General features: G+C 41.1%; 1 protein-coding gene across 5 annotated transcripts in view; it reads right to left on the bottom strand.

The window, feature by feature from the left end:
• The window catches only part of LDLRAD3 (low density lipoprotein receptor class A domain containing 3), a 122,733-nt gene that overhangs the window by 55,871 nt on the left and 39,500 nt on the right, over nucleotides 1-27,362 (bottom strand). For all 5 annotated transcript variants that reach the window (XM_039383923.1, XM_027732658.2, XM_039383921.1 and 2 more), the window contains exons 2-3: nucleotides 20,251-20,397; nucleotides 1,202-1,327 (exon numbers count right to left, since the gene is read on the bottom strand). In XM_039383923.1, coding sequence (XP_039239857.1) covers nucleotides 1,202-1,327; nucleotides 20,251-20,338 — 214 coding nt within the window. In that variant the 5' untranslated portion in view covers nucleotides 20,339-20,397. The remainder of the gene's footprint in view (nucleotides 1-1,201; nucleotides 1,328-20,250; nucleotides 20,398-27,362) is intronic.

Here is a 27,362-nt window from a genome sequence, read left to right as displayed (position 1 = left end):
TTCAATCTTCCTCTAGCTTCACTTGCTCTGTAGAAGTGCTATATCACTGCCACAGTCTTCCCAGGGCTCAAACCAGACTCTCTAAGCCAACAACAGATGGCACCTTAAGAGATATTCATGCTGTGGGGGAAAGCAATGAACAAGAAAGGCAAGAAGCAAACAGTGATAGATTACTGTAAAGATTGCCCCTTTTGTTATCTTTGAAAGCTGGTGTCTGTTGTCCTCCTCCTGACCTTTAAATGTTATTAAAAAGAAATACTCAGCAAGCTCCAACAAGATAGTGAGCAAGTATTTTCCTGCAAGCTTTTACCTACAGACCCATGCTTTTACCAGCTCTTGATAATAACAACAGAGCTGCTGGCTTGAACATAACTTTTCCTTACTGCTGGGATATATCCCTGCTAGACTTACAGATACAAAAGGATCTACACAGCCACATGCACAGAGTTTAGCCCAAGTCAAGCAGTACTTCAGATGAACTCTGCGCTGCAACTTCCCTGCAAGTTGCTGAACAGCAGCTCAGTCTGAGATTAGCTTAGTTGGTTGGAGCATGGTGTTAATAACACCAAGGTTGTGGGTTCGATCCCCGTACGGGCCATTCACTTAAGAGCTGGACTTGATGATCCTTGTGAGTCCCTTTCAACTCAGAATATTCTGTGAAGTTAGCACATTGGCAGGCATGCCTGCCTCCAAAAACCTCCTTCTTTCAAGAACCTGTTTCTCAAAATATGCCATTATTTGCTTTTTTGTTGTTTGAGAACATGTATAAACAGAGACACCTAAACGTACTGATTAACAAATACATTATATTCTTCAGTGACAAGAAACAGGCAAATAAAAATGGAACAATTCAAAGTGATACTTAATATTTGCCCAATTTGAGTTACATTTGAGTACAGGGAACATGTTCAAAGCAAACATGAAGCTTAAAACTCATTCAAAAGTCACAAATTCATTTCAAAGTCACAAAGAGGCTTGAAGTATCATACAGGCATTATATGCAAAGCAAGAGTGAGCTGGACCTTAAAAAACAAAACAAAACAAAACGGTCTGATATAAAGTGAAAAATACAAGAATTATGTGGGTTGTAAATGACAGGGAGAATATTTGATTCAGAAACTAAAGGCTACCGAATTCTAAGTGGTATTAATTAGTTGAAAGAAGCAGCAGTGCCCTCACTCACACGCAGACCCACACTTACTGCAGTTCTCCTCATCGCTGCCATCGGGACAGTCCTCGAAGCCGTTGCAGCGGAAGCGGCCAATGATGCAATGGATCCCACTGGCACAGGGGAAGAACGTGGCGCCGCATTTGGATTTGGCTTTCGCTGGGAGAAGATAAGAGACAGAAGTGGGCAGAGGTGAGGGTAACAATTTACAAAGGTCAGAGATGCTTTTGTAGCAGTACAGTTTAGAGTGCTCTATGCAGCACTGCTGGTACACGTTAGGTGCCTTCCAAGTTCCCTATGGCCTGCTTTCAAGTACTTTAAGTATATTTGTGAGATTTCACCTGCTTGGGCTGAATTTTTTCCAATTTGTGTAATTTCCAGAATGACTGAAACATTCAAACTTAAAACTAGTCAAATGGCCTCTCAAAACAAATTTAAATTGCTCAATGCTTTGGAGTACCAATTTGTAAATTTGCCAAGCAGGTACTCCTAACAGTCCCCTGAAGACCCACATGAATTTAACCAACATTCTACACTGGAGTAAAACTGTTAACACAGAGAGTCGCACTTCCCAGAAAACAAGACCAACTTGACCTCTTTGCATGAACGTCTGTGGTAAATGTCACTGGCCCAGGCATAAGTCCAGGAGACAGACAGGTAAGCTGATCCTCAGGTGGAAGACAACAACCTTCAGAGGCAAAGGTCTATCTGGACTAGTCATAACCCCCCACCACAACCTATAGCTCTATGTCATGCTGAGTCCACAACCACTAAACAGCACCAAAAGTCTAGATCTTGTACACTACCAAGCTTCTCTTGCTTGCTCAGAGAAGCCAAGCACTGAAGTGCCCAAGGAAGACAGAGATAATGAACATTGCAGAAAGTTCTAAGAATTTGGGATCTGTAGGCAAATTTGGACAATGACAGTTGTAGAAAGAGTAAGGAAATATCTGAAGAAGAAAATGAAGAATACAGAGATATCAAGCAAATTAGTGTCTTTGTGAGAATAAGAAAGACAAGAGACGCTCATAGAAGTATTTTTCAGGCTGCAAAAGCCAAACTCAAAAAAGACAATGCTATAATTAATACTGCCTTTATTCAGTATGATTTATATAAAACTGAGTGCAAAAGGAACATGAGATATACAAAAAACACATCTCTTGCTGCAGTTCTTCAGGACAGAAACTACATCTATTTCACAGGACCAGCACAGCTGTTCATGAAACACTAAATACTAACAATAGCATCAAAATGTGTTTAACAAATGATTACAGAATCTCGTTATGGTCTCAAGTACTACGCATTTTTTACTTCACTGCACAGCAACTCTTTACAGCAAGAAGAGAACACTGCCCTTAGCTACAGTGATACAGATGCTTCCACCATGATGCTCAGGGCAAGCACCAGTTAAGTCTTGTGGTGCCATCAGCCTAGAAGAAAACAACTCCTAAAGTAAAAAAAACAATTTTACAACAAGAGATGTGGTTACATATTTTTCTCCCTTTTCTTTTTCAAATTATCCCACGACACAATGGACCACATCACAAGACATTGAACTCTTCAGAAAGTACACTCTAAAGCAAAGGCAGTCTCTGAAGAAAGAGTATGCTGGTAACTGCAGGAAGGTGCATATGGTGTCACGTGGTAACACCATGCACAGACCAATGATGACAGAACACCAGAAAAGAAGCCAGATCCATAGCTTGCAGGCCTTTGAGTAAATGTTTCCTACTCCTTCCTCAAATCTACAAGATGTGTTTACAACTCACAGGTTTTGAAATGTGACATATCTGGGGATAACAGCAACATGCAAGTATTTTATGTGGCTCTTTGGAACATCAACACACCAACCTGTGCAGTTTTATAAGGCCAGGACAAGGTCAGAGGCAACCAGAGTACATTAAGAAAGGAAGTGTATCCAATAGGGATAAACAGTTTTAGCATTACTTTGTAAGGAATCCTCTCTTCCAAGGTTAAACACTAAGTGCAGCTGTAGTAAAGCCTTCTTCCATCACTCAACAGAGTGCATATAAACTGTTTTAAACCACAACTACAGTAATTCTCACTTGATTTAGTGTCCTCCAAAAGCAAGTTCCTGCAGTTCCTCTCTTATATGTTTTTTGTTATTATACCTGTAGTTTTTAGTTAGAATTATGAAGTGTAAAATAGGATGTATCACTGAATTTCACATATTCAACTAGCACTTTTTCTGAAGAGTATCCAAGGTCCACTTGGGGAGAAGAAAGTGAGCCATTACTTTGTAGGAAAACAGGTGATAAATTACCCTGAAGTAGCTGCTGTGCTTCACACTACTAGCAACAGAAATCCCTCAGCCAAGACATCTGAGCCCCGGCAATTCTCCACACAACTTCAAAGAGCAACTTCTGTGTTAAGAGTTCTGAGGTAGACTGGTCTTAGCTAAATAATTCAGTAACCACAAGGACTGAGGCATCATCATACTCCCAGTCTTTAAACAAAAAGCAGCAAAACAACCTCAGCAACAGATTCAGTGTTATCAGAGCAAGCAGTCTGTACTAACACACTAAGAAGCCAGACAACTGCTGCTGGGAGCGTGTGGTAGTACCATGTATGTGAAGAGTTGCCCAATGCTTCATGTGTTGTTGTTTTTTTTAATTTGCCGTTGTTTTTCTTTCTATAAAAGCTAACATCTTTTTGAAACCATATAGTGAATTTACATTTCCCAATGACTGCTTCTGGACATCATCTTATTTTATAGGTGTATTTTGAGCCAGAACAATTCCAGGAAGGGAGAAAAGGGAGAAGTTCCAAGAGTTTCAAGAGGAAGAAGAACTAAGAAAGTGGAAAGCAACTGTGCTTTTGCCTCTGTTAACATTTACTGGATCCCACTTCTTCAAGTAGGCTTACTTCAGTCATTTCAGGTCTGAATTCAGAGGCTATCCTTTATCCACTCTGAAAACCCTGCCAAATTAAGGCTTCAAAATTATTTACTTCTAAAATTTCTAACATGGACCATCTCTTACTCTTGCAGCCTTACTCCTCCTGGCAGACTTCAGACTGTGAATTGTCAAAACCTGAGCCTCTGGCTCTGGAAGAGCAGAAGTCACGTGCCTGCACTTTCCTGATCAGAGCTAGTGGCGGTGAATGCTGCAAGAGCTCCATTTCACACTCTCAGCTATCCTGGCCCTGAAAGGTGAGAAAGCCCAAAGCACATCTTGTGCATTACACTGACCTACCACAGTAAAGCATATTTAATGTTTGACCACACCTGGAAGAAAAAGATGCTGGAATGATCCGGAACAAAGTCAAGTTTCTGGAAAATGAACTCTTTCTTCTGTCCAAAGCATACTGATACCCCATCAAGAAGAGGGAGAATCCATTCAGGACAATTATTTAATGTAAGTATTACTTAGATAGCTATATAATTTTTAGTTCCATATTTTCTCCCCAGACCTTTTCCTATCTCCTCCTCCTGAGTGAGCAGCCAGAGAAGAAGCGAATTCTGTTTTCAAATAACTGTTTATCAAAAGAACACATACTAGTAACCAGAGACCAAAAACAAAGAAGAAACTAAACACCTTCAACTCATGTCTGTTTCCTTTTTATATAGTCCACTGATCTTATTTTTTTTTAACAAGGGAAGGAAAAAATAACAAACAAAACCCAAATGCAATTCTTCCTATTTGCAATAGGCCTGATATATACACAATCCAATCCAAATTCAAACCTATACTTACCTAGGAGACCCTGCAAATATAAAAGAGCATTTCAAACACCATAGTGACTAGTCACACAGCTAGCCATTTACTACACACAAGTCTTGCTCCCAAACAGAACTTAGTTTTCCAAGTTCCAATTCCACACACAAAATGCATTTCTCATATGCTGCCCATAAATGCAGGAAAAATGAGAAAACAGTAACAGCTTAGTCCAAGTCACATCCTTTGACTCTGGAGAACTCCACTGAGGAATTCCTGATTTTCAATTTTACATTCTTTTTGTTCTCTGATAGAGTTTTCCTGAGGTTTTCAGGCATTGTTTGGTTATTGCTCATAAGGTTCCTATGGAAAGCACAATCGTTTCTTCCAGAGCAGAAACGTACCTTTCCATTCTGCAGTGATCTCTGGAGATACCCTGAACATGAAGGGGCTATCCATCTTCTTCAGGTCTTCAGCACCTCATAGGTACCAGGATCATGACTGCCTATAGGACATTCAAGGCATGTGCTGCACTATTCCAGCATTCCTCTGCAATTCCTCCTCCCATTGCATGACTGTTACAAAAAGTTTTCTTCTCCTTTGATCATCACTGTGTCTCCTACCGCACAAGTTTCAAGTTTTCAGGCAAATCTGCATGTGGTAAGATTTACGTTTACCCAAAAGCAGCCATCTATTCAGCTCCTTCAGTGATGTAGTGATGTCAGCCTTGAGAAGCTTTCAAGGACAGCATTACCTCTGCAATCTGTGTTCTTCTCTGTTACGCTTGGTTGAAATGGGCTCAGGATAATAAAAATTACTGGGATATCAGGAAATGACAGGAGAAAAGTGAAAAAGGACACAGGCACACGTGGATCATCTGACCTTACAGTATTATAACCAGCTAAAGCAAAGGGAAGGGAGAATTTGGTTGTTTTTAAAGGAACTGGTAAGCCCTCCTGAACCCAGGTTTCCAGAAACTAAGAAACTAAGAGACCACACACTGGAGGGGCAGGAGTAAGGGCTGATGAACATATTTGAAATACATCAAGAAATCACACAGCAATTTACAAAACTGTGTCTAAAGAAAGGCTACACAAATAGCAGATCCAGCCTGTATTCAATACAGCAAGTACAAAAAACATCCAAAAAAACTGCCATCCAAGCCATTTCTGAACCTATGGCAGAAAGGATCAATTCCATCCAGTTTCGCTCTTCATTTGTTACCTAGTCATGGCAGAAGCAATCCAAGGCTGGGAGATTAAGATGAACCTGTATTTACATTTCACAAAAGGGAACTGCCATGATATTTAAAATTATGGTATTTAAAGTATAAATGTCAGTGAACTACCATGCACTTGAGAAACCTCCTCTGACTCCATTACCCATGGGAAGAAATTGCTCTTCAATAAGATATTCTTCTCATCTCCTAAAATTCAAGCAGGAAGCAAATGGTGAAGATGGTGGCAGAGAACTGCTGGCCACAGTACAAGCTTGCCAAATGTTTCCTCCAGGTTGCTTTGCTTAAGTTCAAGGAAACTATTTTGGCAGTTGTAGGTGTGAGTGCGTGAAGTCACTCCTTATGCTACACAGAAACCGATCCTCTCAACCCTCTTCCTTTAAGTGTCTAAAAAAATAGTAACTTCCCATCAGGACCAGTAGTACACTCCACTGAAGATGTGACAGTTTGCAGGCACAGCTCTATGGTACTAACAGAAAAATATTTTGCTATCTTTAGGGTACTAAGTGTGATCCAGTACTATTTTTAGAAAAGTGTAACACATTATTTCTCAGCAGAGATGAACAATAATAAGGGAAAAGAAACCAGATTTGGCATATACTGTGTATAACTTTATACTGTATACAGATACCCCCCTAAATAAAAGCATCTTTGACACTCTTGGCTACAACAACTTCAAATCTGAGTAACAGGTTACAACTGATCTTCTGCAATGGGCAGGTGATTTACTTTCCCTAGATGGAGCAGCAAAGACATCAAATGTGTTCTATAATTATCAGTAACAATTACAAGTAAACTGCAGTTGTGGCCTATATATTTGAGGAATATAGCCAGGACAGATGCCGTGGCCCAACTTCTTGGAAAAAAATTTGTCATATGTAACTCTAAGTAGATACTAACCAACAGTTTAGATATCACAGTAAAATTTTAAGCTGTGACCCACTGTAGTGCCACAATGCTTAAACAGAAGCATTATACATTTAGAACAGGTTTTTTCCTTACAGAAGCCAAGACACAGTGTTGTTAATGAACCTTTAGGGAAAAAAATTTCTGACTGAATTGTTACTGACCCTTCAGCCTCACCTCTGTGCTGGGAAGATCATGGAACAGATCCTCCGAGAAGCTGTGCTAAGGCACCTGGCATACAGGGAGGTGATTTGGGACAGCCAACACGGCTTCACCAGGGGCAAGTCCTGCCTGACCAACCCAGTGGTCTTCTGTGATGGAGTGACTGCATCAGTGGACAAAGGAAGGGCTATGGATATCATCTCTCTGGACTTCTGTAAGGCCTTTGACACAGTCCCCCACAGGATCCTTCTCTCTAAACCAGAGAGAGACAGATTTGATGGGTGAATTAATTTGGGGATAAGAAATTAGTTAGACGGTCAGATTCAGAGACTAGTGGTCAACAGCTCAATGCTCCAATGGACAGCTGTGACAAACGGTGTCCTGCAGGGGTCCTTACTGGGACCAGTGCTATTAAATGTCTTCATCAATGACACAGACAAAGAGATTGAATGCACTCTCAGCAAGTTTGCAGATGACACTAAGCTGTGTGGTGCAGCTGACACACTTGAGGGACGGGATGCCATCCAAGGGACCTGGACAAGCTCGAGAAGTGGGCCCATGGGAACCTCATGAGGTTCAACAAGGTCAAGTGTAAGGTGCTGCACTTGACCTGGGTCAAGACAACACCTGGTATCAATACTGCCTGGGGGATGAATGGACCAAGAGCAGTCCTGCCAAGAAGGACGTGGGGTTGCTAGTGAACGAGAGGCTGGACATGAGCCAGCAATGTGCACTTGCAGCCCAGAAAGTCAAACACATCCTGGGCTGCATCAAAAGCATAGTGGCCAGCAGGTTGAGGGAGGTGATTCTGCCCTTTACTCTGGTGAGATCCCACCTGGAGTGCTGTGTCTGAGTCTGGGGTTCTCAGCACAGGAAGGAATTGACCTGTTAGAGTGAGTACAGAGGAGGGGTACCAGAATAATCAGAGGGCTGGAGCACTTCTCCCATGAGGAAAGGTTGAAAGAGTTGGGGTTGTTCAACCTGGAGAAGAGAAGGCTCTGGGGTGACCTTATTGTGGCCCTTCAGTAGCTGAAGGGGACCTACCAGAAAGCTGGAGAGGAACTATTTACAAGGGGATATAGTGACAGGACAAGAAAAAAACAGCTTTAAGCTGAGAGTAGATTTAGATTGGATATAAGGAAGAAATTCTTTACTGTGAGGGTAGTGAGGCACTGGAATAGGTTGTCTGCAGAATTTGCAGATGCCTCATCCCTGGAGGTGTTCAAGGCCAGGTTGGATGGGGCTCTGAGCAACCTGGTCTACTGAAAGGTGTCCCTGCCCATGTCAGGGGAGTTGGAACTAGATGCTCTTTAAGGTCCCTTCCAGCCCAAACCAATCTATGATTTTATGACTGTGTTACTGTTGAACCAGCTAGTCCACAACCCCAGCATTTCACACCTAGTTACAGTGAACTGGGCGCTTTTTACTGCATGCAACATGCAGAGACAGCACACAACAAGCACTCAACATGATGTGGCCAGTAGGACAAGTCTATTTCCTTCTTTTAACTTTACAAACATTTCTGTTTTGAAATATTTCTCAATTATTTTGCAATCTGGACTGAGTAGACAGGATGTATCAGATACAAGAGCTCACATTTTTAGACAACATTTTAGACAACCTACAGCTAGGAGTAAACTGCACAGAACTTCAGCATCTTTGAACTCAAATTGTTGCCTTCAAACCTCTCCAAGTAGCAATCAAGCAAAATAACTTTAAGCTGCTTCACAGCAACATGTCTCAACTGAACTGATGATGATTTATTCAAGTAATCAAAACTTGATTACCTGCATGTGACAAGAGCAGTTCTCCTGACAGAAACTGTTGCGTGCAGATGCTGCATTACTGCAGAGCCACAACCATTTTCCTGACTTTGATAATGAACCACCTTAAAGTTCTCTGCTGTTGTTAATTTAGTTTGAGAGGTGCCACAGCCGCATCAGACAGACTCTTTTTATGCATGTGTGGCAAGGTGCAGCATTTCAGTAATGGCTTTACATGAAAGAGTTAAAGGTTTTAACTTTAATTTACAAAAGAAGGAATGATTTTACAACACTTTATAACACAAGCAGGATGGCATCAGGATATGATGCCTTTCACCCTAAGAACTGCTATAAACCCTAACTGTTAACACTTACAGTTATTTTGGGTTAGTTAATTGCTGTTTGGATCCTACAGTATTTTCAGTTCAGTTCCCAGTGGGGAAGCCACTGCTACCTGCAGTCACTCAGCTGCCTCAGCACAGATGGCAAATGCACCACTTGCTGGCTCACAGAGCTCTGGAACAGGGCTGTCTTGCAGAATGACACAGAGAATCACAGAATCATAGAATCAGCTGAGTTGCAAGGGACCTCCAAGATCATCCAGTCCAGCCCTTGATCCACTACCACCATGGTTACTAGACCATGGTACTAAGTGCCACACCCAGTCTCATCTGAAAAATCTCCAGAGATGGAGAATCCACCACTTCCCTGAGCAGCCCATTCCAATGCCTGATTACTCTCTCTGTAAAGAATTTCTTCCTAATATCTAATCTAAACCTCCCCTGGTAGAGCTTAGGACCATGCCCTCTTGTCTTACTGATAGCTGCCTGGGAGAAGAGACCAACCCCCACCTGGCTACAACCTCCTTTCAGGGAGTTGTAGTGAGTGATAAAATCTCCCCCGAGCCTCCTCTTCTCCAGGCTAAACAGCCCCAGCTCCATCAGCCTCTCCTCATAGGACTTGTGCTCAAGTCCCTTCACCAGCCTCGTTGCTCTTCTCTGGACCTGCTCCAGGACCTCAATATCCTTCCTGAACTGAGGGGCCCAGAACTGGACACAGTACTCCAGGTGTGGCCTCACCAGCGCTGAGTACAGGGGAAGAATCACTTCCTTGGTCCTGCTGGCCACACTGTTCCTGATCCAGGCCAGGATGCCATTGGCCTTCTTGGCCACCTGGGCACACTGCTGGCTCATGTTTAACTTCCTGTCAATCCAAACTCCCAGGTCCCTCTCTGTCTGGCTGCTCTCCAGCCACTCTGTGCCCAGCCTGTAGCACTGCATGGGGTTGCTGTGGCCAAAGTGCAGGACTCGGCACTTGGCCTTGTTGAACCTCATCTCGTTGGAATCAGCCCAACTCTCCAGCCTGTCCAGGTCCCTCTGCAGAGTGGTAGAAAAAAAAAAAATAAGGTTGTCCTCTTTGACCGAGCACACAGCTTCAGGAGGGACACACATGGAGCATTGAGGGAGGAACGGGACACCTGCCTAGCCAGCCAGATCAGCCAAATCAACCCTGGCGATCAGTGGGGTGACAGATGTCGCAGCCAGATCGCCCTTACATCCTCTGCTTGCTTTTTCCTATCTCGAAAAAAGCTTAGCACTTCGAGTTGCATTCCCAGTATAAAATCCACCCAACAGTCTACTATGCCAGAACTTCTCCAATCCAAAACAAGACAGTTATTTAATGTAAGGAGTTTTGATACAAAACACAGACAACTACAGGGCATTCACTGCACCTACAGAAAGTCCTTGGGTCACTCTTTCCTGTATTCCCTGTTTAACCAGGCAGGTGAAACAGCTGCTAGTCATAAACTGCTAATGTAAACTCAGAGAAAATGATCCTAAAATTTGATTTATTTAAAAGGGACCAATTTTATTTTTTTTAAATTAGTGAAATTAGCCCTGTAGGAAACATCAGAGGTTGCCTCCAATACATAAAACTATCACCCACTTACGTGGGTAGTATTTACACTACGGTTAACAGTAAGAGAGAAAGCACAACACTAAAGTAAAAAAGCCAATGGATTCTACTGCCTTGAAGAGAAAACTGCTTTCTTCAAAAGAAAAGGGGAAAACCAAATTACTTCACTTTGGAGCTGAATTACGAGTCAGTGGCCTTTACCTCTTGACAAACAGTAAGGCCTTAAAGTAATCTTTCATGATCTAGGAGTCTATGTTTCAGTCCTTCAAAATCATCACAAAGCAGATGAGATGTCAGAAGAGAGCATAGACAAAAATCTTGTTTTTCAGACATTCAGTAAAGCAATTTCTCACTAAAAGAAGTGTTTTAGAAGTTGCTACTCCCTAAACAACCCAAACAAGAATATCATACAAAAGGACAAATTCGAAATCAGCTGTTGCACCACACAAATTAAGCACAACTTCAGAGTTGTTAAGTTACTCAGGATGAATACAGGCAGGACAGAACACCACCCTTAAGGGATTTCAGTAGCAGAGGCAGCCCTCTTCAGAAGGACATCTGCATGCCTGATGGGCTACAGTCCCTCACTCCATCCTGGGATACTACCTACCTGATCTTTTTCTTTCAGTTCTGCCACTAATTCCATCCAACTGTTAAACCTGTCTGATTCCCAGCTCTCCAACTGGGCTATTTACTGACCCCCATCAAGAGGATTAAATAATTAGCACCACAAACCCTCTTGATCTCCTTGCATAAAAAGCTATCAAACATAAGCAGTTATTACTCTTGCCCTTACTCATGTGTAATTGAGCTTCAAATGAAACATTCACCATGGTCACTTAATTACAAATTACTTATTTTAACTACTAAGTATTTGGTTGCTTAATCATGAGTGAAAACAAGAGCTAATTCCAGTCTGATATTCCAAGTTTAAGAGTCATCTGAGTAAGTGACAAAAAGATCAGCAGCTGGCTTACAGCATCTTGCCAATTAATGCAGATGCTCGTTTCAGGTGTTGTTTAATATTCAGCTTCGCTTAAGAATTCTGATGTTTGTTACCTACCTGCAAGAAATATCCCAGGTCAACCAGGAAATGACAGGAGGCAGCAAGAAACACAAAAGGAGACTTAAAAGCACTCAGTGATTTTAAGATGTGAATAGAAGAACAGAAGTCCAGAGGTATTCCATGTATTTTTATACAGCTACTACAAAACGTACAACTACTTTTATTGAGAAATTCCTAGCTTTCTGTTATATATTCTAGTTATTTAGGAAAATAAAAGAGGTGTTAATTTCATTAGCTTTTTACACAAATTATAGTGGATTATAAATGACACAACTAAAGACTGATTTTGTAGAGTGTAAGATTGTTCCTTACACAACACCTGACAGCCTGGAATCCTAGCACATGACGATGCTTACTCCATTAACATTAATGCACAAAATCTATTTTGACTGCAGATTTTCATAGCCATGATCCTTCCAGGATGTGAGCTCTGTACAATGCTTCTCTCTTCCTAAATTCTGGCCCTGTTGTCAGATATTCTCATTCCATATCTTAACACCACCCCCCAAGCAGTCAATATAAAAAATAATCCCTATTTGTAAGTTTCTTGTAAGGGATCCACCTGTCTAGAAGAGGCAAGGGAATCTTTGGCAGAGGCTGGCCAACTCAGTGAACAGGCTTTAAGCTGAAGGACTCAGGGTGTGAGGTCCAAAGTGGCAGTGCTCACTGCATCACATCCAACTGTGATACTGAGATTCTGTGATTTCTTACAGTCCTGTACTTTCTCTGCAGGAATTTAAAATGCACTAGATAGAGAGGTAGTGTAAGGCAGGGCACCACAAAGGTAGGCTGTTAGTCCTATTTACAAGCAGAGTCAAATTCCCAGATCATACTCTCAAAAAAATGCCACAAGCCTCACACTTCCACCATTTCACATAGATTTTAGCAGGGACTCAGAGTTATGAAGCATTCAAGTTGCTGTAATTATACTACTTTAACATACTGCTTTTATATTTATCTCTGTGTCTTTATCTTGTTTGTTATGCCTGTATCACTCTCCTTCATGCTCATGGGGGCTAGCTCGGTTATTTCCATCAACCATTCACCTGTCTTTGGACACATCCATTTGCAGCAGAGGTTTGTCATCATCTCCAAAACTACATGCAGACAATGACCAAAGTTCACAGCCACCCAAGCCTCTCGTGAGTACTGTGAGCCTTATCACAGCCACTCTACAATTCTGAAGCAGCAGATACAGATTTGATGAACTAAAGACTAGAGATGCAGCTCTAGTACTTTCAAATTGTGTTACAATCATAAGGTAAAATCCTCAAATGTGAAAAAGTTATTTTGATGTGATTTTTTGGAGGTTTTTTAAATATTTTTTTTTAAGTGGCAGGTTGCTAAATCACTTACTTGCAAGTATTCCTTACTTGCTTATTTATCTTCTCCAAAATGTGGTGAGCTTTGATACACCACCACTTCACAGCTATTAAGTTTGCACTACTATCATCTTTTAGCTAGCAAGAAAGAATACAACTTACCAGACACCAGGAATGTAAATTTCTCAAAGCTAAAAGTGCACCTGGCTAGCAGCAACAGACTGCAGCAGGTGAGATGCCTCCACCTTTACACTTGTTGCAGGACCTTAATCCCAGGAATCTGAAAGCATCTCTTGAAAATATCACCCTCCCCTCATCTTCTGTAACATTAGCCTTAGTCAACATCACGCTTTGACTGATGCTTTAAGAATAATTTTCTGGGGCCACAATATACTAAACAATTGAAAGTCAGTAATCTTTACTGATGGGTAGGATTAGTCCTGCCCAGGTCTTGGCCCACTGCTGTATTTCTGGATCTCAGCTGGTTTAGACAATCTCTTCTGAATTAAGCAGACATTTCTTTTTAACAAAACACTGCATCTCATTCTTCATTGCACTGAGCTCTGCTTGTTGAACGGAAAGCCTAGTATTTAAAAGGATAAGAGCCAGAGTTCCTGTGCCCTTTGTTCCTGTACATGAAAGCCATTCATTAGACTGACCCTGCTGAGAGGTTAAACCCAAGCAAAATATCTTCAGCTGTAATAACTGTACTATCATAATAAGCAGTCATTAAATAGCTTATAGAGATTGCAGAACTCATTGTCTCTACAAGACCTTTTCTCTCTGTCTTTTAAAGTGGCTTCTAGACCTGGTTACTTATTCTTAGCAGTGTGGAAGTCATGAATTTGACTACTCTTGCAGCAAAATGTAACGCAAGGTGAGGACACATCTAAATTCAGACTGTGACCAGAACAATTTGGATTGTCAGTAATGACCATTTATGAATAAATTTTGTCTTTGCCTCCATTGTAATTTTGGCACTTACAAAGAGAAAAGCATGGGTACATAATGTGCCTTTAATATAATATCAGCTTGTGAGCTTCGTGTAGAGCAGACTCAAAGTGCGCTCTTGATTCAGGGCAAACCCCATGATTATTTTTTTAAAGCAACACACAGCAACAAATCTAAAGAACTTCTTCTAAAATCTACCCTGCATCAAAGAGGGCAGGACAAGGTAGTCTGACAGTCCTTATCTGAGGCTTCCAGATTTATGACACGGCTTTGAAGCTGGTGCAGTCTCCGCTCAACCCACCTCCTTCCTACTGAAGCCCACACCAGGCAGTGTAGGAGTTCTTGCACTCAGAAGCTTCTCCAATGACAGCCCAACTTCCCCAGATATAACTTCAGTTTCAGTGGGATTTTTTTCTTTTTTAAATAATTTCCAGCCCTCTGATGCTGTGAAGCTTTTAACACATGCAGTTCTTAAAAACTACTTCTTTTGCAGAAACTGGATGCCATTGTCAGTCAAAATGCACCCGAAGAAGAAAACCTAGCTAATCCACCTTTGTTCTCCAAGAGTTTCAGTTTCCCAAATGAAAGGTTTTAGAGCACAGGAAAATATTCTTCACATAATCTAGGAAACCCAGGCTACTAATTGCAGAGCGTGGGTTTCATTTAGCATTCATGTGAAAAGATTCTTTATATTTCATCTGTGTCTGTGTGTAACTGATCATTATGAACCCTTTCCTGCAAACTCTCCATTACCGAACGTGTCAAGCTGTGACACCTGTTGCAAGTGAACACCAGAGGGAGCAGTAAACATTTGTCTGGTAGGAAATTTTTATATTGGAGATGGAAAAAATAAGGAAAGCGAGGCACAGCAAACCCTGGAGAAACGTAAAAGTGATTACTGTGGGCTGTAATTTCAAACTACAATATACTGCTAATCCAGCCTAACTCCCCACCAGCGTAGGGTCAACAAAGAGTTAGAGAAAGTGTGCAGATACAAACACTTTGAATGAGGGAAACTTAGTTGTGCCACGTCTCCCACCCCGTCACTTCACATCCCGACGACACCAGAAGATTTACAAAGTCTTCTGAGACTATAAAGCATTTATACAAAATGCTGTGTGCATTCAGATGGATTAAATGGAAAGGTAAACATACCCAACGTAGAAAAGATAAGACACGGAACGGAATCTGAAAAAACAGATCATGTTTATTATATATAAACACACAGCTCAAACTCTACAGGGTAAAACCAAGAACAAAGTTAAGAGACACAGAAGATGAAATCAAAGATTAATATGCCAACATATCAGCAATGAATAAGTAATTGCAACACTATCTCAAATATTATTCTACTAACCTGCAAAGACAGTTAAAAATGCTTGCAAAACCAGCATGGTTACAACCATAACACCACCGATCAGAAAGCGTTCCCACCACACACCTTCATCCTTGCACTACAGCATGCAGCCTACCAGATGTAGGAGTTGCTAGGGTATTTGTCACCAGGATAGGGCCTCAGGGGCTCCAGTTCCCTGATACAGAAACAGAAATGGTCTTACCAGATCTGCTAGACACCTGGATTAAATTGGTTTCTCAGTCTGCTCAAATATGAGTCACAGTGCTCAGGACCATGAGAGTGTGTTGGTGTGAGAATGCAGAAAAGCTTGGCTCACCCCACCATGTTGAGTGCAACCCAGCATCATACATGTGTATAACGTAGATGTTATAAAATCTTCAGTTCTGATTGCATTGGGTTCCCTGCAAGCACATGTATCTCAGGAAAAGAGACAAAGCTGACCTTTAGTGGAAGCCTGCTTGGCAGGCAGCTTCAATACCTGCCTGGGGAATCCTTATTAAAATGGACCGTTTTCATGCAGCACTTCATTTAATGAAGACATTCTCCCCCATGGAGGAGACTTGGTCATAAAGACTCTGTCTGAAGAACAATCGGAGAAAGGTCTGATGACGATGGATTGCTGGTGATGAAACGAGCTTTTTATTACCACAGTTCCAGACGTTCCTACAGACCGGCTCTTGCTAGCCAGTGCAGAAGTGTGTTGGCAGCACATTCCTACAAGCACGGATGATGCCCTCTTGCTCAGACATCTACACACTCCAATCACAGCTTTTAACATTGATTCAAAAACCTGCTTTACCTTTATGTTTGTGTTGAATGAGCAACCATGACAACTGGAAACAGAAACACATGGGAAAGAGAAGTTTCTAACATGAGAACACACTGCCCCAAGGCTATCCTTGCATCACATTTTTTTCTAGCCACAGCCTACACTCTTTAGCCCTTCAATTAACACAGCTAGTCACTGCATTCACTGCGTGCCACTATCTGCTCATAGCTGAACGTACAAATCTGGCACATAAGAGATGGCTCTCAGAAGAGCAATGAAGGAAAATCCAGGCTCCTGGGTATTTGGTACGTCTCTAATTCTGGCCGCTGTCATGCCAGGCACTTAGCGCGGATGATGTGCCATGCTCTGAATCCCCACCATCTGCTGCTCGTTAGCTGACAAAGGCAGCACATGCCACCTCCCCACTAGCTGCTGCTCATTACTGACAACAGCCATTCTGTGTTCACAATGTTCCCTCTGTAATAATCTAATACGAAGACGTACAAAGAGCAAAGGAAAAAGGAAACAGAGATGACAGAGTAAATTATAAGCTTAACTAAGAACATTAGCGCACTCTTAAATCTCAAGAAGTGAATCCTTCCAACAGCAAGATGCGGTTCTTGGCCCCAAAGGAATAGGTCAACAGGTAGGTATAAAGGTCAGTACTAAAGATAATGCATTTCCCTCAAAATGTTTTGAAACATGCAAGCACCCATTTCTAGGCTCTTTCCATTCAGGTTCTCTATTTTGTTACATTTTGGCTCTTCCATACTGGATAACAGTAAGAACTGAGTGGCTCACAGCATGCAGCTCCCAACCTGACCAGGGCAAGCACTAACCCCAGGTATATATAATGCCTAGTGGTATGCAGTGCAGGATTTAGGATTTATGCAATCAATACCTATAAGCTCCCCATGAAAGTCCTGTTGGTAAAGATTCTGCATTTGTCAAGAAGAGTTGCTTCCATTATAAATCATCTACACGGCTAAAAAGCAGTAATAGTAGTAACACTTGAAAAAAACGTGCATGACAGATACTGGACTACACAAGCTGATGAGCAACCCAACAGATGAGAACCAGAAGAGAAGGGGGGCGATGAACTACAAAAGGGTTCTGCACTGGCAGATACATTGATGATGGCAGATTACTCAAACTATAGACAACTGGAAGTACTCACAAAACATTCATATTGCTATGGTCAATTAATTCTTTTTCAAGCTCAATAAGTGGCTTAGAGGAAAAACAAAAGAGAGATTCTGCTTCAAGCAGTAGTTCTTCTTTACAACAATGTGGAGTCACTGTTTCAGCTTATTCCCTTCCTTCTATGCCTTTCCTTAACCCTCCTCCCTAGATAAAACCAGATAAAATTTTTCAGTCTTCACATCACCATGACAGAAGGCAAGAGTATGAGAAATGTTCTGTGCAATAACAGCATACAGTCAGTCAGTGTGGGAAGTGTTAAACTGATCACAGGTCAGGGCATAGAGGAAGCACGGAAGATGACAGACGGTATGGATTCTGGCAAGTGTGGGAGATGGAGGGGAGATGGAGAGAAAGCCCACAGGCAAAGGGACATGGTTAAAAACAATGCTCCTGCAAAGCAGGAGACAAAAAAGGGACAAAAGGAAGAGAGGGAAGAGACAAGACATGAATGGACAACTTGTAGGTAATTCTGTTTTGCATCTTATTTCCTCCTCACACCCAGACTATCACTTTTCCACTCACGGCCACAAAAAATGAGAACCAGACCACAAGTTTAAAATTCTCCTGTTTGAAGGGGGACAGACAGGATGAGATCCTACAGCAATGGAATTGATAAAATATTGCTGTACATCCACATTCAACTATAAGACAAACCAAAAGAGAAAGACTTTCCACATAACCACACACGTGTGCATGAAACTTCCTCAGTGAGCATGCCAAAATACAGCATACTCGTCTTTGCAACAATACCAATCTACAGTACCAAATGAATCCTGTAACCAAGCTCCTGTTCACACACAAACACTTCTTAGCAAGTCTAACACCTTTCAGTGTGAAATAGTTACTCGATGCGGAATCACAGGCAAAGCAACTTAAGAGTACAGCTGAGAGTAGAACACACTGGGAACTCAGCCATCTCATGCTGCTAATGTAACTCCTATGGCTTTGTCTTCACTTTGCTCAGCTACTGCAAAGCAAAATCACAGCAAAAAACAAAGGACTAATTTTGCTGCAAGGTAAGTTTTAGAAAGTAGAGCCTTTAGATAGAAGAAAGGTAACAAAGCCTAGCCTAAACTGATTTAAAAAAAAGGTTTTATACCTATACGGCTGCTTTTCAATGCCTTATCTCTGAGCTAGGAACAAATCTAACAACAGATTTGGGCTGTATAAGCCCATCCAACTTTTGATTACTTTATGATGGAAAAGACTGGTTGGTAACACTATAGATTTGGAGACTCAAATGAGCACTATCTGCATTCTGTTTTGGCTTATCTGACCTGTCAACAGCAGGCTAGCATAGGATAGCACTGCTCTCCCTACAAGTCTCTTTTCTGTGCTAACTTTCCATTTGTGAGGGGCATCAGATAGCAGATAGATGTATAGCAAGAGGAAAGAAGAGTCTAATTATCTCCATCGACTTGTGTAGGAACAAAAGGATGCTCATCCAGAAAGCTGGCTAAAAGTATTTAAATATAAAACCCAACAAAGGCCAATTCTGCAGAAACTTAAAATTATTGGTTGCAGCATAGCCTAGATCAGTGAGGTTTATTTCAGTCTGTCGTGACAAGAACAGCTCTTATGAACTGTCATTTTACAGCTATTTATATTTTATTGTCAGTTGCCATGTTTATTACTGACTGTAATTCAACTGATTTTGGTAAGGAAATTTTTGAACAGTCACAAAGCATATTTTCCTGTTACTGATTACTGTACCCAGTACAGCCTTCAGTAAGAAAATCTTCATTAAGGTTAATGAAAATCTTCACAAAAATAATCTAATTGTATCAGGTGAAACAAAATTTATGCAAGGCAGATGATGACAACACTCTTAGAGACAGAAAAACTCCTGGTTTGCATCCTATAAACACCAAGATGTGCCATCATTCAGCTTGTTTTAAGAAGTAGAAACAGCACACCCAAAGTCATGCCACCAGTCTATTCAGGAGCCAAGTAATAAGGAACCTGAGTCACACAGTTGTTGTCATCAGGAATATCTCACTGAAAGGTACAGGTTGAGCTTTGGATATTTTTATTCTTGCCAAAGCTCCCACCGATATAAATTCTGCTAGGGTTAAAACAGATATGCATGACAAAGATCAATCCTAATAACAGACTCATTCTTTCCTAAGATGTTAACATTTAAGTAAAAAAAATAACAGTTAAATTAACCTGTCTTCAGTGTTGTTACACGAGCCTGATGCCTTAGAAGGACTGCAAAACATTAGATTTCATAGAGATACTTTTAATGCTTTAGAAAGTGAGCAAAGCTCACTGGCTTAAAGCAGAACTATATATGGAGATTTTCACAGCACAGTTATTAAAGCCCCTTACTTAAAAGGGATGGATAACTGGGGTTAAAGTAGAGGCAATCAAGTTAAAAAAGCAAGAGCATTTAACAACACATGGCATTTCTATTCAGGTAATTTGAAAGAAACTATTCTTTTTTCCTTTCCCTCCATAAGGAAAGCTAATGATATCTTGGAAGCGTCCTGGGAAAGGTAAGCTTCCTATAAATTCATGTGAAGTGTAATGAAAACCTCCGTAAAGCATACACGTAAAGAAACTACACTGGATACCAAAGAACCTTAAAGACCTGAAATAATAAAGTCTGTGCATTTTTTTCTAACAAGATCTAAATTAAACTGGCATCAGTTGTTACTTCCCTAACACACGCTACAGAACACAGCAGTAACACTACTTAGCCAAGCCTTGTGATATAAAGCATGTTAAGGTCACAGCAATGGTCACTTACGGCATTCCTTCTCATCACTGTCATCAAAGCAGTCTGGCAGCCCATCACACTGCCAGGACCCTGGGATACAGCGTCCATTACTGCACATGAAGTTTCCAGGAATGTTGCATTCATTTGTGAAGTTATTCCCAGGCAACAGTTGGCTGTCTGCGACAAATGAAAGAGAGGTAAGTTTACAGAGGATTTTAACAAAGGCAACAAAAGCAGTCACTGAGCAAGCTGTTTCAGCAGTTGAATGGAGATGAAACATGGATCTTGATCCTGGTTATTTTGTCATTATCCTATCAGCATCCTGAGCATGGTACTTTGGTAGCACTTTCTTTTTCCCAAATTATCATTTTACTTGTTCTTTATTCTCACACTCCATTTTGCAGATTTCCCTCCTGCTATTTTCTTTCTAGGAACATACATGCAGCCTTCTATGTATACTCAGGTCAAAGCAAAATTTGTTTTAAAAAAAATAAAAATCTCTTCTACACATGGTCAGTCTAAAGAAAAATAAAACAGATGAGGCCACATGAACTCAGCTCTATAGTCCCTTGCTTTTGTCAGATTAGTACTTAAATGGCAGAATACTTTGTTGTTGCTGTTGCTACCCAAGGGCTATGCACTAGGTAATACACTGCGTAATTCATGACAGGTTTTCAATTAAGTTTTAAACATAGCACTGCTGATCAAAGTTAGAATTGAGCTTCTTAGTGTTAATACAGTCCCCTGACACACATCTGTCCACAGGCAAGTAAGGCATTTGGCCAACTGGTGGGGGGTCAGTAGCAGGATACTGGAGATAAGAGAACAGTGAAAGAGAGAAATCTAGAGATTTGCCTTCAAGGTTAAACACAGCTCTAATCAGTCATTTTAATCTACTGTTTTTCTCACTTAGTGCATTTTTTCTGGAATGCAGATATCACAGAAACACAAACTTCAATGAAGGAAGACAATGACAGTGGTTTTAATAAGCACCAAAATGGCATCACCTGTTGCTAAGAGGAGGGAAAGCTACAAGACAAGGCAGAGAATGGGAGAAAGAATATCTTTTCCCTTATCTTCCCGTCATATTCCAGACTTGTCCCAGGGAACATGCACTTGATCAAGCGAAAAATCAAAAATACAAACCTTTCCCAGGTAAGGTGGAGTTGTCACAAAAATATGCCCCCCTCCCCCCCAGCCAGCCTACCTACCTTCATTGTTCAAAACCAGAAAGAACAAATTAAGCTGACACAAAGCTTAACCATTTACTTCTCATTTACCTATTTTGAGGATAACCACATTACTTTTGGAACTCAGGGGGAGTGGCAGAGCTGCAGTTCCCTCCACTGCCCACCCTACACCAGCTTGCTTCCTATTGCTCTTGGAGTCCAACTCCTTCCTCTCCCCAGGAAGGCCTGAACACCAAGGGCAAGGAAAACATTACTAACACAGCATCAGGAGTGCCCCACTCTTCAGTCCTGCACAGGGCACAGAGCAGATCACAACTGCCAGGATCAGCAGTTTAGTGAAGACCCCTTCCTAGCTCATTCCTGCACTCCCAGGGAGGAATTTGCTTTGTACGGGCATCTTTGGAGAACTCATCTGCCAAAATAACAAGCTTTATAGCATGATTAGAGCATGAGGCTTTCTAGAAACTCTTGAATCAGCCAAATGATTCCCTTCCTTCCCTGGAGCGTTTCAAAATGCTCCATCCCTGACACAGGCAAAACTGCTAAGTTTCACATCACTATTTCAAAAGACACGATAGGAATGCTTCAGGGAGGTAGTTTCTTTAAGCCTATGTCTGCCCCAAACAATGTATTTCCTCCCAAATGTTATTTCTTGCAAATGGCTTATTCTCCTGGGGATGTTTCAAGAATCTGCCAGAACAGTGCAGATGCCTTAGTGGAAATCTGCCCTAAGCTGTTAAAAGACAAGGTAGCTTGGAAAAAAACAAAAAGGTGGAAATAAGGTCTTTTGAGGCAGGTGGGCAATCCGAGCCAGTGGCCACACATCCGGAGCCGCTCATAAGTCTCCTGCTTAAAGAAAGAGTGAAAGCTACCAAAAAGCATGCCCAGGCATGCAGCTGGAAATAAGATGTCTTTTAGCAGCTTCACTCAAACCTCAGTTTCATTCCCTGCATCACTGGAGAAGCAACAGTTTTGCTCTCCACACTGTTACAACCTACAGCACTCTGGAACAAGCTCAGCTCCAGCCCAGTCAGGCAGGGCCTTCACTGCTCCCAGCAGCTCCCGGAGAAATGCTATACCCAACTCTGCCTCGTGCCCTAGACCCTAAATTTAAATCAGCAATGGCAACAGTTTGCCCTTGGATACTCCTACCATGAAACACTGAACAGATACTGCACTATCAATAACCACTGCCAGGCTACTGCTGCCTTACAGCCACCACCGTTAACTAAGTTCCGCAGTTCTGTGTTCAATCAGCAAGGGCTTTTTTGTTGTTTATGGTGTTTTTCCCCTTACACCAGTAATGGAACACATTCAGATCAGTCTTTGTATCACTGATGTGTACCTGGTAAGTAATGACCAAACAAAAATCACCACACTCAAACAGCTACAGCGTGAAATATGGCAAGATATGACAGAGGTGAGATACCTGGGTATTCTTTGCAATGTAAAGGTTCAGTCAATATACCATATATCAAATTAGTTATAAAGCCTGTAAGAGCTTCAAGAGCAGAATATAACTCCCTTCTCTATCGTCCCCGCGATAAATAGCTTTCAGGTCAGTATGGTACCACTGTAAGACTTTCCTGATAACAGTCATAACTTTTATTAGAATTTACAAGTTTTGAGATACTACAAAACTGAAATGTCCTAAGAATAAATCTGATATAAAACAGAGCTTTTCCAAGCTTGACAAGAGAATTGGAAATTACCACGGCTTTTGCCCTCTCAGAATCTAAGCAACCAGGCAGTACATTTTGGCAGCAACATCAAAAAGATGCCAATCTCACGGCATCTCTCTCTGTTGCTTTGCACTACCTTCTTGTCTGACCTGATACTTATGCCTCTCAACCAACCCGCTCCGCTTCCACACAGAAGCAGCAGTTACCCAAAATGAGAAATCCTGCTGTGAACACTCAAGTGTGACTTCTTCATGACTTGGGCAAGTTGCTAGATAAGAACCAACACCACATCCCACAGCTACCTGCTCCAAGCACAGAACTGTCCTCTCCCACCAAGTATCATGACCTTCCTGACAGAAAACAACTGGACGCATCTCAAACACTTTAACACTTCCTTTCAGATTTACTGATGTTATCTTGCCTTAGAAGCTTTAGCCACGATGTCCACACTCCTTTAATGAAAAAATTTAGACCAAGCTATGTAATTTTGGAAATTTCTAGAGTTTCAAAAAGCAAAAAAACCACAAACAAGAAACTATCCCCCCTAAAAAGCGCTATCAAGTCTCTGTTACTTTTAACAACTCCTTTAAATAAATGCCATACTTCTATCCTATTAACTTGAAGCAACAATCCAGGAGCACGTAAAAATTTTATTTGTTACCCAGTAAGTTGTTTGTTTATAGGATTTCCTTTGTCATACAAATAAATTTATCCTCAGTGTTCTTTTAAAGCAAGGATGTATTACTAACTCTTTCACCAAACAGGAAACAAAAGATAGAGGCAGATCAAGTTACTTGCAGACAGCCCTACACAAGCTTTGCTGCAGAATGGGAACACAGGAACTCTGACTCAATCCAGTTTTAAAGCAACAGATATTTCTCTTAAAACATGACCTTCATCAGCTGCTAGGAGAGTTGCATGTTACAGACAGCAACTTGAGAGTCACAGTCAACACATCTAGAAACTTGTTTCATGTATTACTCCATGCCCAAAAAAATCCACTGGTGGATAAAGAACTGTCAAAACAATGGCACATGTGGAACTGTTTTAAATTGTATTGCTCCTTTCGCTTCCCTCACTCTGCAGGTCTCTTCTAATGGATTTAAAATGATCCTCAAAAAAATCCTCTGTGCAATCATCATCTCCCAACCCTACCCACTCAGCACACAGCCCATTGTACGACTCTGGGATTTGTGCACACACAAGGAGGAGTGCTGTTACAGACACACACAAGACAGACATGAAAAGGACCAAACCAGATCATCTTGTTCAGTTTTATAACAAGGTCCATAAAGATGTCAGGTTTTGTGTAGCCAACTTGCTGCACTGCCTGTTGGCAGGGGCAGAAATTCCTTCAATCTGGCAGAGCTGGCTTTCCAATAGCTGACATATTTACCCTGCAGCCTCTTTGACTAATTTTGAATTCAACCCAAATATGAGCTACACGGATGTGTTCAGTTAAGTAAAGGAGGAAGGAAAGAAGAGGAAAGTAGTCCATTTTCACTGCAACACATTGCTCACTTTAAGCAGCATACCATCTGGGTGAATTAAAAAAAAAAGAACTCATGTTTCACCGTGAAGGGGACCGAGTAAGGAAAATCAATCTGGTTTAGCAGCCACTTTCAAAAATGTTACCATTTAAATATTTAATATTCCCTGAAAAAGAATCAGAGAAAAATAAATAAAAGGACAAGTCATACTGAGCAAGCACTTTACATTGTATTAAGAAAGCAAGTCAAGGATATCTTTCATAAAACCATATTTTACCTGAAAGCACTTCAGAGAATTGTGCACATTACAGAACAGATCACTACTGATAACACAGCTGCCTCTATATCAGAAACTATAATCAGTAAGAACAGGCAGTCACCCTGGCCAAGAAGGTTTTGAGGAAGAAATACAAGACACTTATGTGTTCAACACCCTCATGAACAACGTCAGTAACTTCAGCCTCTTGGCAAAAAGGATCTATCACTAAGGATGAACCACGAGCTCTTCACCGCCAAACTTTTGGCATGTATTTTGCAGGAATCATGGGATCTTCACTGGATACTTTCAATGGATCACTGCTTAAAGTTTTTCACATGTGAAGAGAATTATTTTGATCCAGGCTGGTACGTAGCTGTTAAGCTGAAGGGTTACTCATGATACTTTCCTGTCACATGATGTATGCATTACACTTCATACTTAAATTCATTTTTTCTTTCTGCTTAAACCCTTGCCAGGTTTGACTTAAGCATATCAGAAATCCATTCTATCTCTACTGAAATCTGCACCATGTTGTGAAAACAAAAGGAGAGAGACTAGAGCAAGTCAGTAGCTGGAATTTGCAATAAGATGGCATCAAAATGATATACTTTCAATACACATCATAACTAAAGAAAAGCGAGCAATATCAGCAGACTTGAACAAACACTTTTTGATCTTCCTCCATCATCTTAAAAGACTGCAAATAAGTGGCACTAAGTGACTGGTAGGCTATTTCAGGATTTGGTTCCTCAGAGAATGCAAAACTATTTCCAAATGCTTACATTCAGGTCCAGTTGCTTCTGTAAATTTAGCCACTAAGGACAGATGTTTCTTATCATACTTCTTTATGTTGACGTGAAGCATCTGACTCACTCCACATCTACTCTGTAGAGATCTACGAACGCAGGTGATGCAGCCAGAAGAGGAATTCAAAAGCTGAGCATGAAGAAACTCGAAACATTATGCCTTGCCTATAAACTTCAGTTTAACATGTGCATGCACAAACTTCACTGGCAAAAGAAGTACACTGTCAGCAAGATAACACCAGCGGAATTAAGGTAGACTTGGCTTAACACTTACTACACTGAAACAGAAGGCAGAGATGATTTGTGCTTATAGGAAACATCAAAGTCAGTTCTTGTGCAGCCACCCAAAGAGACTGGCAACAAACTTGCTCAACCTCTTTTCTACACTAATACACACCCACTAGTTTTCAGGAAAGAGGAAGGTGTCCGCACTGAATTCAAGCATGTAGGGCATACGAAGACCACTCATTAACAGCACCAAAAAGGTAAGGAAAGTACACCAATGAGGACGAAGTGTACTTTCCATATCTTAAATAAACACCTTTCATATTACCCAAAAAGTTGTTTGCAGCTGCATGTTCGTAAGCATATCATGTCAGTTCCCATAAATGTTTGTCTTCAGTTTGCTTTGCTTTCCTATGCACTGCTGCAAAGGTATCTTGCCAGAACAGAAGACAAGCATGCCAGTGCACATTCAGGCTGGCTTTGGGAAGCAAAGAATAAGACAAGCTCTCTCTTGCTCTGCTGTGAAGACTCTGACAACACCTAAGCCATCTGCCACAAGTAAAGGACACCTGCCATTGATTATCTGACAACTTAAATCCTCTTGAACAGTTTTAATCCCTATCCTCCCCATCCTCATTTAAACTGCCTGATGATTACATTGCTTATGCTATATCAGAAGTTATGAGGGCTATTTGTAAAGGCAGACTGATAGTCCCGCTGCAATATAACGGCTCAAAAATGTTTCTTCACTGAAGCAGCAGGTAAATTAGTGATTACTCACGGAACTGCTCACTGATTAGGTTCGACTTCCTCTCCCTCAGTTTTTCAACCACTATCCATGAGATGCAATATATTCGGTATCCAGCATTTTCAAGATTTAAAATGGATCAGTCCTAGCCAAAAGATCAGAAACTCCTGTGCTTACTTCAAATTAAATACTAAATATTACTGAGGCAAGTAAAAGTCAATGGGAAAACCCTTTTTTTAAAGCACTAAAAAGTATAGCTTCTTTCAATTAAGACAGAAAAACTATTGTGGCGGGGGACACTGACTACTGTCTCATGCCCATCATTCACCCATTAATTCCTCACAGCAAAAGCTGTCTTTATTGAACTGGAGATCAATTAATACATCATGGTCCCCACTATAAATAATACAATATGCACCGAATAAATATCTTTTTCTCACTATCTTTACAGCCTTAGTTGAAGTAATTGGCACATTCCCTATAGTAGATGGCTGCATTACAGCACTTAGCCATGCAAGTGCCTTAATTAAACATAATCTTCTAAACCATTCCCTAATAAACAACCATTTGCTTTTTCCTTGCAATGACATGTGCAGAAGTGAGCCGAGGTGAACAGGCTTACTTTAATCCTGCAGCCTCCATGGCTGGATTCTATATTTGGGGAACTGGGCATTTCACTAAAGCTTTCACATTTGCTTGTCTCAGCAGCAGTGCAGCTGCTTGAGTACACACCAAAAATACA

Source organism: Pipra filicauda, unplaced genomic scaffold (assembly GCF_003945595.2).
Source record: "Pipra filicauda isolate LSUMZ 115617 unplaced genomic scaffold, ASM394559v2 scaffold32_size4067784_pilon, whole genome shotgun sequence".
NCBI classification, from domain to species: domain Eukaryota; kingdom Metazoa; phylum Chordata; class Aves; order Passeriformes; family Pipridae; genus Pipra; species Pipra filicauda.
Note: the sequence above shows the minus strand (reverse complement) of the source record. Positions and strands in the feature narration are given on the sequence as shown.